Below are 12399 nucleotides of genomic sequence, written 5' to 3'. Positions count from 1 at the left end.
CTTGTCCCTTATATTCCAACCCCCCATAAAACCTGAATATTATAACAAATTAGCTTACTAATATAAATTTGGTAGGTAAGCCTTTCTAAAAGCACACAAAAGATTTTACAAAACATTTCTTCCTACAACAAATATCTTCCTCTTTTAAGAACAGTTTACAATTTATCACAAAACCCTCATGAACCTAATTGGCCAAAATTATAAAAAATTTAAAAAGAAAGTCTTTTCACATTTGCCCATAAGCTTCCTTTTACAAACATACTTTTGTAAATTCTTGATTCATAGCATAAAACAATTTGAATTAAAACTTCCTTCTTAAGAGTAGAAATAAACTTTTAACATACTTAATACATTCTTAGATGGCATATGCTTGAAAATCACACCAATATATAAAAAAATTTATAACTATATCTTATTATATTATATAATAACCATATATATTATTATATTATATATTATAATTATATATATATTTAAGGGTTCTCATTTTCTCAATAGTTCTACAACACAGAAACTCTTACACAGAATTCATAATAGCTTTTGTTAATCAATTCATCATTAATTTAACAATATAATTCCTAATATAACAACACTTAGATTTATTAAAAAATTTAGAACTATTTAAGTATACTTAAAACTTAAAATTAGCCATTACTCATTCAGCTGAATGCATTTCCACATCACCTTGCACAGTAATTCATCTCTCTACCACCAAGTGGGCACACTCTATCACCTGATATCCTTTCAGATAGAGTCCTCTCAAATTTGATTGAGCTGTGAATTATCAAATCAAGTTACATGATTTTTCTGTCTTCTTAAAATACTTCCTCACACCCTCACTACTTACTGAAACCACCTGAAACTGACTCATCCAGATCTATTCAAACCTTATTCATCTTTCCAAGTCTCTGGATTCCATTACTCAGATTATCTGGCTCTTCCTCATCTTAACGGTCTGCACTGGATTCTCCTTCTAGCTTAAAGCAAGGAATTTGATTCTACCATTACACAGCAAACATCAGCATTTTCACTGCTTATTTACAAACAAATATAAATTTCAAATAATAAAATTTCTATCACATCCTTTATAAAACTCCAATCTAAATATAACAAACTCCAAATGTAAAAATTGTGTAAGGTTGCATCTAACATATACTCATTCTTATACCTATCCTTGTATTAAGCACTTTATAATCATAAAAGCCCCATAACAATATCTTTTTATGCTTAATCCTGAGAGGAAGAGCATTCTCAGAGGCTGCTCTGTATTCCTTCAGGGCAGATTTTGACTTGAATCATATCAAAATTGGATTTATAATCACTAATGATAAACATTTTAACCCACCTTTTTTTAAAAAAAAAAATCAAATACTTTTGCTACTTAAAAGAAAACTTTACTTATAACTTCCCATAATCTCTCTTTTTACTCTGCTTCCTTAAAGAGCTGAAACAACATCTTCCAGTTCCCCTCCACTTCCAAGGTCCACCAGACCAGGAGATTTCCCAGTCTCATTGAAACTTTTAAATCATGTCCACATGATCTGAGCACATGGACACAGTTAATGCTTCTAAAAGAAATCACTGAAATTCTAAAGTGAATTAGCAATTTTAAACACATCGTCCTCTTGTGTCAGATATATTTACTTAATTTAAACATAAAGTACAGATTTTAGCATTGAGACCTCATTAAATCAAAACTCCACTTTTCATTGCAGACTGCCAGGCTTTTACTCTGCTAATTTCCATTACAAAAGAGATTCTCCTTTAGGTGAGGTCTGCTACTTCCCAGAGTGGGAAAGACTTTCTCAGATACAAAACAAACTTTTGAATCAGATTAATTGAAGGACCTTCTTGCCTAGGCAAAACAGCCTAAATAATTTAATACTGACAAAGTGTGACTTCCAAGCATGAAGCTTGGAAACTTTATAACTAATAGTAATAGTTACAAATCACAGTAAACAATTTTTAAATCCAGTAACCTTCCATACCATTGTCTATTCATTTCCCACTCAGGCTAAGCATTTTCATAAGTGGGATTGGGGGAGGGAGCACATGGATACTCCACCATTCTACCCATATCCTCCCCTCCTTTTATATTTCAAGTAAACCAAATACTCACCATTTCTTCCAGCTTCTTTGTTCCTTAAAAAGAACCTTAAGAGGTTAAAAGCCTAACAATTTACCTTATCAATAGAGAAACATTTTTTTTAACTTGAATAATCTGCAAAGAGCAAAAATCTTTCTTTTCAAAAAGTTTTCTCTCTATTAACACTATTATCAAGCCAAACAGTAGAGCATTTTTTCTCTCTCTCTCCAGTCCACTCACTCCTCTGAGGCTGCTGTAATCAGGGAGTGAAGGAGAGGGGAAGATTAAGAGATAGCTGAATTCCAAGGGAAAGTCAAGCTGCAGCCCTTGCTCCTCTGCCTGGCTTCATGGCTGCATTTACAATTTAACAAAACACTTCCCAAACACACAGACAAACACAGAACAGATAGAGCAATACAGATCCTCTCTTTTTAGGAAATAAACTAATTTCATTTGACTAGACTGGTCAAAATTCAACTATTAATGTCAATTTACTCTGACTGATTCCAAGTCAATTTCAAAAGGATTCTTCCTAGATTGTAGATTCTCCCTCCTCCCTCTTTCTCTCTCTGCTCTCTCCAGAGCAGACAAGGGAAGGAATATAACCAGCATTCCTTCAAACGGACTTATGAAGGAATACCCAGAGGATTATGCATTCCCTCCCTGGTACCATTATCTTAAGAGCTCTCACTTCCCATTTTAGGATTTATGCTCTGAAGGTCCCCAAAGGACTGGTCATGCCTAAGATCCTGAGGCACACAAGGCAGTACTTAGCCTTAGTACCATTGCATAGGTCCCTGACTTACCCTGCCTTTCTATCCGTTGTTTTAGCTGTGTTCCTGAGTTCAAAACAATTCCAAACAGTGCAGGAGAAGTTAGCAGTCAGAAGAGGGGAAACATGCCTGTAAGTGTTTGGGCCACTGAAAAAATCAGTGGGCATGCTCCCATCCCCCACAAGCAAGATTCCATACTAACCTTTGTGATGTTCAAGATCTAGCCCATCTAACACGGCCCCAACAGTGAGAAATATGCTCATCTTAAACAAAGAACAATACTTGTGAAATCAAGAAAGCCTTTATTAATCTTTACCTCCATGACCCCTGAATGGGCGGGGAGCCTCACCAGCTACAAGATGACTACAGCATGTACAGGAAGATAGGGTTTCTTATACTGTTTTCCTAACTTTGGATCTCCTGTGATACCATCCCCTGGCCATGTGACTCCATGTTGTCCTCTCTGATAGGCGCTTCCTCACACAGCTCCTTGGGCCTGTGCATTAGCTTCTGACCTCTAACCTGTCCATGCTAGGTCACAACCCTTATCACCTAGGAATGTGGACAACAGAACTTACTTTCTTCCTACATTTGTATCCCTGGGGCTTACTCATCACAGTGGCTGGCACATAGGAGGTACTTAAGAAATGCTTGTCTATAGCTTGATTTTACTTAGGCCACATCAAGGATCTGATAAGTAAGTTCCCATCATTATACCATATTGATAACAAAAGTATAATCTTTCATTTATAAAGACGGTGCTACCAACCTTACGATAAGTAGGACTCATCCTGGATATTGTTCTTGTAGGAGGGATAAGTTTCTATTGTCCAATTACATTCTATCCCCCCATCCTCCTTTTGACCAGTAACAGTTGGTCAATAGTTAATTCAAAGAATGACAAGATTGGATTAGAGGTGTGGCCTCTGGGCATACTAATAGAGAGGAATCATAACCAATGTAGGGTGAGCAGGGCTTTGTTTGGTAGAGATAGGCCTCTTTCCTGGGCCATCACTATAGCTACACTCTCACTGAGTCCACCTCTGTTATTTCCCTCTTCCTCACTGCCCTTCCCTCTCTCCTCCTACCTTGAGGGTAGGGAGTCAAAAATTGTCAGACACACTACAAGGGGTATGGCCTGGACTCTAGAGAACCAGTCAATTTTTCTCCATGAGACTGTTACCCCCTCTCCCTTCTACATGGACCCTGTCTTCTCTTGGGATCTGGGGTAGCTGGAAAGAAAGATATTAACACAGTCATACCTTCTAGCCAGTCTCCTTCCAGGATTCACCAAGATGCTGGCACTGGGGAAAGGGGATGGCCCTCAGGTCCCAGGAGCAAGAGCTTGAGCTTACTTATTCTTCATGTTAGGGTCTAGTTTCTTCTAGATAATTTGATTTATTTACAAATTAATTTAGTCCAGGCACAAGAATCTTTAGTTGTGACTCTAAGTAACTGACCTGTTCATTTTTCCCTTGGACGTTTAAGCCCAGAACCACGGCCAATACAGCTGTCTGTCTGTGTTCCTTCATTTTCGAAAAAGACCATGACATCAGAGAACTGATGACAAGACTTGTACTTGACTTTCTTTGAGTGAGGAAGGGCTGTGCAAATTCACCAGCCTCACTTTCCCCTCCTGAGCCATCTGAATCCATCAGGATATTCATCAGGATGACTGGAGAAGGCCCAGGATGCAATAGGAGGTCTTGGCCTATTCAGGTGCTCACTTAGAGTAAGGTAAGGCCATTCAGTGAATAAGCCTCTCTAAGAAGATATCAGAGAATGGCCCCTTTAATGAGCAAAAGAAAAAGTAAGTAAATCAAGGTGGGAGGGAAAGAGCAACAGTTACTACTGATAATCACTGTGTACATAGCACAATGTTATAGGATGTCCAATTTGAGTGAGGAAGCTCTCAGTTTCAAAACCTGCCCAAGTCCCTTGACCAGCTTGAATTATTCTGGCCAAGTCACCCTCAGCTCTCAGCCTTGTTTTCCTCATGTGTAAAATGAGAATGATAGTAACACCCACTGCATTGAAGTGAGGTTTAAGGGAAATAACATATGTAAAGTGCTTTGCAAACTTAAGCTATTTTTTTTTTTTGATCCACCATTTCCTTTATTTGTACAAAATAGTGAGTAATCATATCCTGGCTGGGAAAAACCAGTGGTTTAGGGTTTAAATAAGTCCTTCTGTACTGAAGCATCTGTTTTGAAGGTTTGGGACTAGCAGTTTTAGCACCAGCATCTTTGGGTTTGGAGTGGCAGGTTGGGGTTAGTATGCTTAGCAGCCTTAGAATCACTGGGCTTTGTGGCCTTGGCTGCCTTGAGATCAGACTTGACAGCCTTGGAATCAGACTTGGTGGTCTTGGGGTCAGTGGACTTGGCAGCCTTAGGGTCAGTGGGCTTGGTGACTTTGGGGTCAGTGGTTCTGGCAACCTCAGAGTCAGGCTTCCTGATCCTGGGGCCTGGATGTCTGATGCTGACCCTACAGCCTGGACCCTTTGTGGCAATCATGGGGCCCGCAAGCTGGGCCCTGCCCTTGGGCATCTTGAACCTGAGGAGCTTGGCCTTGGAGGCCTTGGTGGCCTCTGCTTGAGCCTTGATGGCTTTGGTGTTGTTGGACTGCATCTTCTTCAGCCCCTTCTTGTTGTGTTTCTTGGCATAACGCATGTTTTTCAGATACTTGGGGTCAACCCCTTTCAGAGAGTTGTATCCCTGTGTGGTAGGATTCTTGATGCCGTTTCTGTGTCATTTTCGTGATTGGTTGTGGGTGCTATGGTTCTTAGACAACCATCTTGACACCACAGCCTGCGCCAACAGGCGCACCCCCGACTCGCTGAGGCCGAAGCGCTGACAGGGAGACTGACACATTCACCCACAGATTAGACCACGCCCGGGGAGGGGAGCCAGCTCGGTGCCCCGCCCTCTTCCCTACCCACCCCAAGGCGCTAGAAACTTGCTCTGCGTTCTGAACCGTTCGGCCCAACGATCCTCAGTGATCCGGTAGGGCTGGGACGGTGGAGGAGAGAGCAGGTGCTGGGATTGGGATTGCTAGGAGAAGGGGACGAAACACAAATGCTGCAAAGACTCACAAACTTTGTTAATTAGCAGGACACGCTGGCACAGCTTAGGGTACTGGAGGCGGACCAGCGCCGGGCTAGCCCCGGGAGAGCGGAGAGCCCAGGGTTTGGAGGAGTGGACGTGGGAGCTGCAGCCCAGCCCTGGAGGAGGCGGCTCCTGAAAGCCGGGGAGGTTCCAGAGTGAAAGGGCACGGAGTGGGTCCGCGCGGCAGCTGAGAGGGAGGCGGACACCGGCGTCGCGCTGCAGCTTTTAGGGACCTGGACAGTGGTCTCGCGCGGCACTTGATAGGAACGCGGACAGCGGTCTCTTGGGGAGGAAGGTGAAGCAGGGGCGGTCGGTTTCCCCGTCGCCTTTCTCTGCCTACCCAGTTCCGTGCCCTTGGCCTCGAACGCGTCGTTGGTTGTCAGGCAGCGGCCGAGTGGGAGGCAACCAGAGCTGGAGGGAGTGACGGACGCTTGTGGGGTGCGGGCTTGAGTCCTCCGAGCCTTGGCCAGCATGTTCAAGGACCAACAGGTCACCGTGAGTCCGAGCTCCCAGTCTCGTTTAATAATCGTCCCCCGTCCCCTTTCCATTGTGGATTTCTAACACACACACACACACACACACACACACGCACACGCACACGCACACGCACACGCACACGCACACGCACACGCACACACACACACACACACACACACACACACACACACACACCCCTCTTTCCTCTCAACTCACCTACTACTAACAGACCCTCCCTTCCATATCTGTAACCCCGAACTCCTCAATCCATCCCTGGAGACAGGCCCTCACCCACACACCTCCTCACAATTTCTTCAACTCCCCTTCCCCCCGCTCCCCCCAGAACAGAGCCCACACACATTCACATTCGGTCCTCCTAGAACTCTCAAACTCTTCCGCCAGAGCAAAGCCCCTTCACTCTTTACTTATCCCAACTCATCTCACCAATGCCTAAGAGACCTCCTTACGCTGTCATCTATCAAATTCGTGAACCTACTCTAGCTAAAATATACACCTATCTCCACACTCTCCCTCAGCTTCCCCAAATTCCCTGTCCAGAAGCCCTCCAACAATTTGCCCCTATCCACTCCCATACAAACACACACTACTGTATGCACATTACAGTGATAGGTCTCTCTCTCATAGGGGAAACAAAAGGATGGGGTGATGGGGCTGCCAGTCTCTCTGGTTTCTGTGAAGTTTATTGCTTTGGCTCAATCTTTCTGCCCTAAGGTGGGTCCGACTTCATCATAGGCATGGATTCTTTAAGGCAGGCGAGGTGTGGGGGTATAGAGGGTGACTCAAGGGAATCTAATTGTTCCACCCGCCTTCGATAAGAGAACAGGGTTCCTTTGGGTGGCAGAACAAAACTCACAATCATACAATGCCTTAAGGTTTGACCAGTCCTTATCTGCAACCCACTTTGTGAGTGCAAGGATTATTAACTCTGTTTTACAAATGAGGAAACCAAAACTCAGAGAAGTTAAATGATTGGTTCTGGGTCACATAGCTAGTGAATGACAGAACAGAGATCGGAACCCAGACTGTCTGACTCCAAGTCCAATGCTCTTTCCACTACCCTATTTTGCCTCCTCTCATTCGCGGGATGAACTTATAGTGCCTTAATTGGCACTATTGATGTCACCATATAGGAGCAGCAAGGTGGCACAAAGTTGGTCCTAGAGTTAGGAAGACTTGAGTTTGAATCTTGTTTTGGGCAAACCTGTCTGCCTCAGTTTCCTCATCTTTAAAATGGAGATAATAGCTTGTACCTTCTAGGATGATGGTGATTGAGGCAACATGTAAAGTGCTATGTAAAGGTAAAAGTGCTATATAAATGTTAGCTATTATTGATATGATTATCATTATTATAAAGGAGACCCTGTGATTTTCATTGCTGCCAACCTCATGAGCATTTTAAGCCCATTCCACATTTGTACCTTTGCACTGGTCTGACTCCATGGACCTAGATAGACCAGCCAGTGACAAAATGGCATAACCCTTGGGGCAAATGAGACAGGGAGAAGTGATGATTTCCCCATCTCCATCTCTCTCTCTCCTCTTTCTCCCCTCTTTCTCTCTATCACCCTGTCCCTCACTCTTTCTGTTACTCTCTCTCCATCTCTCTCCTCTTTCTCTTCCTCTCTCTCTCCTCTTTCTATCACCCTCTCCTCATTCTTTCTCTCCCCCTCCCTTCCTCCCTCTCTCTCTGTTTCTGTCTCCTCTTCCTCTCTTTTTCTCTACCACTGTCTCTCCTTCTCTCTATACCTCTTTCTCCCTATCATTCTCTCCCTCCTCACTCCCTTTCTCTCTTCTCTCTCCCCTTCCCTCTCTCTCCGTCCTTCTCTCTCTCTCTCTCTCTCTCTCTCTCTCTCTCTCTCTCTCTCTCTCTCTCTCTCTCTCTCTCACACACACACACACACACACACACACTCCTCTTTACACATTCTCTGTTTCAATAAAGCTAACCTGCAAGCTGTTTCTCCTACATGACATCCTATCCCTTACCCCTTGTTCTTTGCACAAGTGATCCCAAATGCCTGGAATATGCTCCTTTCTCACCTTTTAGAATCTATAGATTCATTCAAAGCACAGCATGGGTACCACTTCCATCACAAAACCTTTGAGAATCCTCCCGTTTTTTCGCATTAGCTCTCTTGAAATCACTTAGTATTGCTTTCCATTCATCACTTGGTATCTACTTACTTGCATACATATCATATCCTGCCAGTCGATTGTGTAAGTTCCTTGAAAGCAAGGACTGCTTTGTCTGTCTCTCAAGCGCCTAGTTCAGGTGCTCAATCAATGTATGTTAACTTACATTGAATCAGACAACTGTATGTTGTTGGATAGAGAGCTGAAAGAAGGGTGGGGGGAGAATGAGGGGAGTGCTCAGGACAAACAGGGCCAACCTAACCCTCCCTCTCAAGCCATGAGCTAATAGATGATCCTCTCTAAGCCTGTGGGTTCTCTTGGATGGGGGACTTCTTATCCCTCAACCTTAGTTTCATTGAGCCTAACAGGAAATCTTGCTTTAGGTGGCACTCAGGATGCGACCCATTAACGCCACAGAGGTGGAAGAAGGAACCACACTGATTGCCCATAAAGTGAATGAACAAGTAAGTAAAGACCCAGTCCAGAAGGGGTCAGAGAGGTGGGCTGATCCTGAGAACTGGATACATGGGATGTTTGGGCTGACCAGGGAAATACAGCCACCTAGGGCTAATAACACCACCACCACCACCACCATTTGCAACAACAATAATAAATCAGATTTATTGTTGCTGTCTAGTTGTTTTTCAGTCACGTCTAACTCTTGCTGACCCCACTGGGATTTTCTTGATAAGGATACTTAAGTGGTTTGCCATTTCCTTCTCCAACTCATTTTATAGATGAGAAAACTGAAATAAATAAGTGACTTGCCCAGGATCACCCAGCTATTCAGTGTCTGAAGCCAGATTTTAGCTCAGGAAGATGAGTTTTCCTGATTCCAGGGCTGGAACTCTATCCACTGCACCAAGTAGCTGCCCACATTATATTTTTAGAGAGCTTTCAATTTTATAAAGCATTTTGATCACAACAACTTGGTGAGGTAGACAGTATATTTCACTCATCTTACAGATGAGGAAAGCAGATGAGGAAGCAGACATGGAACTCAGTCCTTTGACTTTAGATTCAGTTGACTCCATTGCTTCCCAAAGCTTTCTCTTGCTCCAAATGACTATATCCTCCTAGTTACCAGCAGGGCAGCTAGATGATACAGTGGATAGAGTACTGGGCTTGGAATCAGGAAGATGAGTCTTCCTGACTTCAAATGTGACCATAGACACTGACTAGCTGTGTGACCCTGGGTAAGTCACTTAACCATGTTTGCCTCAGTTTCCTCATTTGAGGAAAAAAATCATCTGGAAAAGGAAGTGGCACACCACTCCAGTGTCTTTGCTAAGCAACCTCTAATGAGTTATCAGTAGAGCTCGATTTGACTGAGATGGCTGGACATCAATAACTTAGGTGGCAGGAGCCTTGGAGTCAGAAAGACCTGAGTTCAAATCTGGCCTTAAACACTAACTATGTGACCCTAGGCAAGTCATTTAAACGGTTATCTGTCTCAGTTTCCTCAACTATAAATGGATAATAATAGCACCCACCTCCAGGGTTGTTGTAAGGATTGAATGTGTAAAGAGCTTAGCTCATTGCCTGGCATATGGTAAGCTTTTAATAAATCCTTGTTTTGTTCCTAGGTTAACAACAATGGTAATGATGATAATAGTGATAATAATGAAAATAAATGAAATTTCTATGGTGCCTTGAAGTTTGCAAGGTGCTTTCTTTACACAGGTCTTTTCATTTGGCCCCCACAAGCAGCCTGGGAGGTAAGTGCTGCCTCCAAATATTATCTTCATTTTACAGATGAGAAAACTGATTGTGATTGAGAGAAGTTAGTGACATGTCTGTAGTCACAGAGCTGGGGCCTGAGATAATATTCAGATCCATCTTCCTCACTCTAGGCTCTATGCTACCAATGCTTCTCATTTTTCATTCTTTCCTCTCCCTCATTCATCCCATCCAAACACCTGCAAGGTATTGTCAATTTTGCCTTCACAATATTTCCTACATCCATCCCCTTCTCTTCAAGTATATAGCTAGCACTTGCTTCAGTGCTCATCACCTCTCACTTGAAATAGCTTCCTATTTGGCCTTCCTACTTTTAACCTTACCCCTCCTTAATCCGTCCTCCACCCAGCTGTCAACATAGTCACCCTAAGGAACAGACCTATATTCATTCCCTTGCTCACAAATCTTGAGTAAAGCCTAGGTGGCTTTATTTATATAAGGATAAAGTACATACTCCTCAGTCTGGCATCTAAATGTCTCCATGGCTCCTACCTAACTTTCTAGTACTATATCTGTATAACATCCCTTCCCCTTCTCTCCCTCCCAGCCCAGCATTCCATCCTTTGCCTCCATGCCTTTGCCAGGTAGTCCCCCAAGGCAAGATGCGCTCCCTCCTCATTTCCCCCTCTCAGAATCCTTTCCTTGCTGTTGTTCATTCATTTCAGTCATGTCTGACTCTTCATGATCCCATTTGGGGTATTCTTGCTAGAGATGCTGAAATGGCTTGCCATTTCCTTTTCCAGTTGTACCACCTAGCTACCCCTTCAGAATCTTTATCTTTCTTGAACACTCAATTCAGGTGGCATCTCTTATGCAAGACCTTCTCTGATCCCCCAAGTTATTAATGCTTTGTCCTTTCTCAGATTGCCTTGAGTGTTATTTATCTGTTTACATGGTGTGTCATTCCCCCCAGCTCAGATGTGTTAGTTTCATGAGCCTTGTTAACAACCATTACGTATGGCACACAGTAAACAGATGCTAATTAAATACAGTTGCATCACGTATTGGACCCTCAATTGGAACCATTCATCATTTAATTGGTCAATCAACAAGCATTCCCCATGCTTGGCACTGTCCTAGATGCTAAGGATATAAATACAAAAAGAAATAGTCCCAACCCTCAAGGAGACAACATGTACTAAGTATGTATAACAGAAATCCAAGGTAAATGTTGAAGATAAAGGCAGTAGCAGGTGGGACACTCAGGAAAGATTTTATGTAGAAGGACTCCTTGAACTCAGTTCTGTAGAAAATAAGGGATGCTAAGAGGCAAAAGTGAGCTGGAAGTGCATTTCGGTCTAGGAGCTCAGTCAATGCTACAAAGAAAGAGATGGGAGAAGGAGTGTTACTTGTGAAGAAGATTGAGAATACCAGTTTAGTTGGACTGTAGGGTACAGGAAGGGGAGTAATGTACAATGAGGTTGGAAAGGTAGGTTAGGATCAGATTATGAAGAGCTTTAAAAACTGAACAGAGGAGGTTTTATTTGATCCTAGATACAATAGGGACTCACTGGAGTTAAATGAGTAGGAGAGTCAAATAGGCAGACTTGTATTGGGCAAAAAGCAATTTGAAAGCTGTGTTCAGATGAATTAAGGAGGAGAGAGACCTGAAACAAAGAGTCCCATTAGGACAGTGTTCCAGGTGAGAAATGATGGTAGTTTAATCCAGAGTAATAGTCTGGTGAGTAGAAAGAAGAGGAGTGTGGGAAATATGGTAGAGGAAGACACAATGAGATCTGGCAGCTGATATGGAAACATAACATCAGGGAGAGAGAGGAGTCAAGGATAGCACTAAAGTTGTATCAGGAAACCTCAGAAGATGGTAGCACCCTCAACAGAAAAAGGGAAATTCATAAGTGAGGAGGGGGAAAGGGTTTTCTGAGGAAAGAGAATGCATGAGAAAGAGAATGAGGTTGAAGGACATCACTGTAATGAGGCCCTCTGGGAATCTACCATCCCCCCACCTCTTGCCATCTTGGTGCTGCCTAGAAGTCCCTCCTCTGAGTGGTGGGGTCCCATCAAAGCAGCAAGATGTGCCAGCATTTCTGTGAAGCTAAGGAGGCAG

General features: G+C 43.1%; 1 protein-coding gene and 1 pseudogene across 5 annotated transcripts in view; one reads left to right on the top strand and one right to left on the bottom strand.

Annotated features, from left to right (window-relative positions):
• Positions 1-4947: 4947 nt before the first annotated feature.
• Positions 4948-5729, bottom strand: LOC140528101 (large ribosomal subunit protein eL29 pseudogene; annotated as a pseudogene).
• Positions 5730-6339: 610 nt separating this feature from the next.
• The window catches only part of KIF19 (kinesin family member 19), a 48078-nt gene continuing 42018 nt past the window's right edge, over positions 6340-12399 (top strand). Inside the window, exons 1-2 of one of the 5 annotated variants that reach the window (XM_072645584.1) lie at positions 6340-6452; positions 8978-9058. In XM_072645584.1, the coding sequence (XP_072501685.1) occupies positions 6435-6452; positions 8978-9058 (99 nt within the window). In that variant the 5' untranslated portion in view covers positions 6340-6434. Of the gene's footprint in view, positions 6459-6652; positions 7173-8977; positions 9059-12399 lie in introns of those variants that run through there. The other 4 variants (XM_072645586.1, XM_072645583.1, XM_072645585.1 and 1 more) reach the window with 4 other exon arrangements.

The sequence above is a fragment of the Notamacropus eugenii genome, chromosome 2 (genome assembly GCF_028372415.1).
Source record: "Notamacropus eugenii isolate mMacEug1 chromosome 2, mMacEug1.pri_v2, whole genome shotgun sequence".
Classification (NCBI taxonomy): Eukaryota; Metazoa; Chordata; class Mammalia; order Diprotodontia; family Macropodidae; genus Notamacropus; species Notamacropus eugenii.
This window is presented reverse-complemented; position numbering and strand designations above follow the sequence as displayed.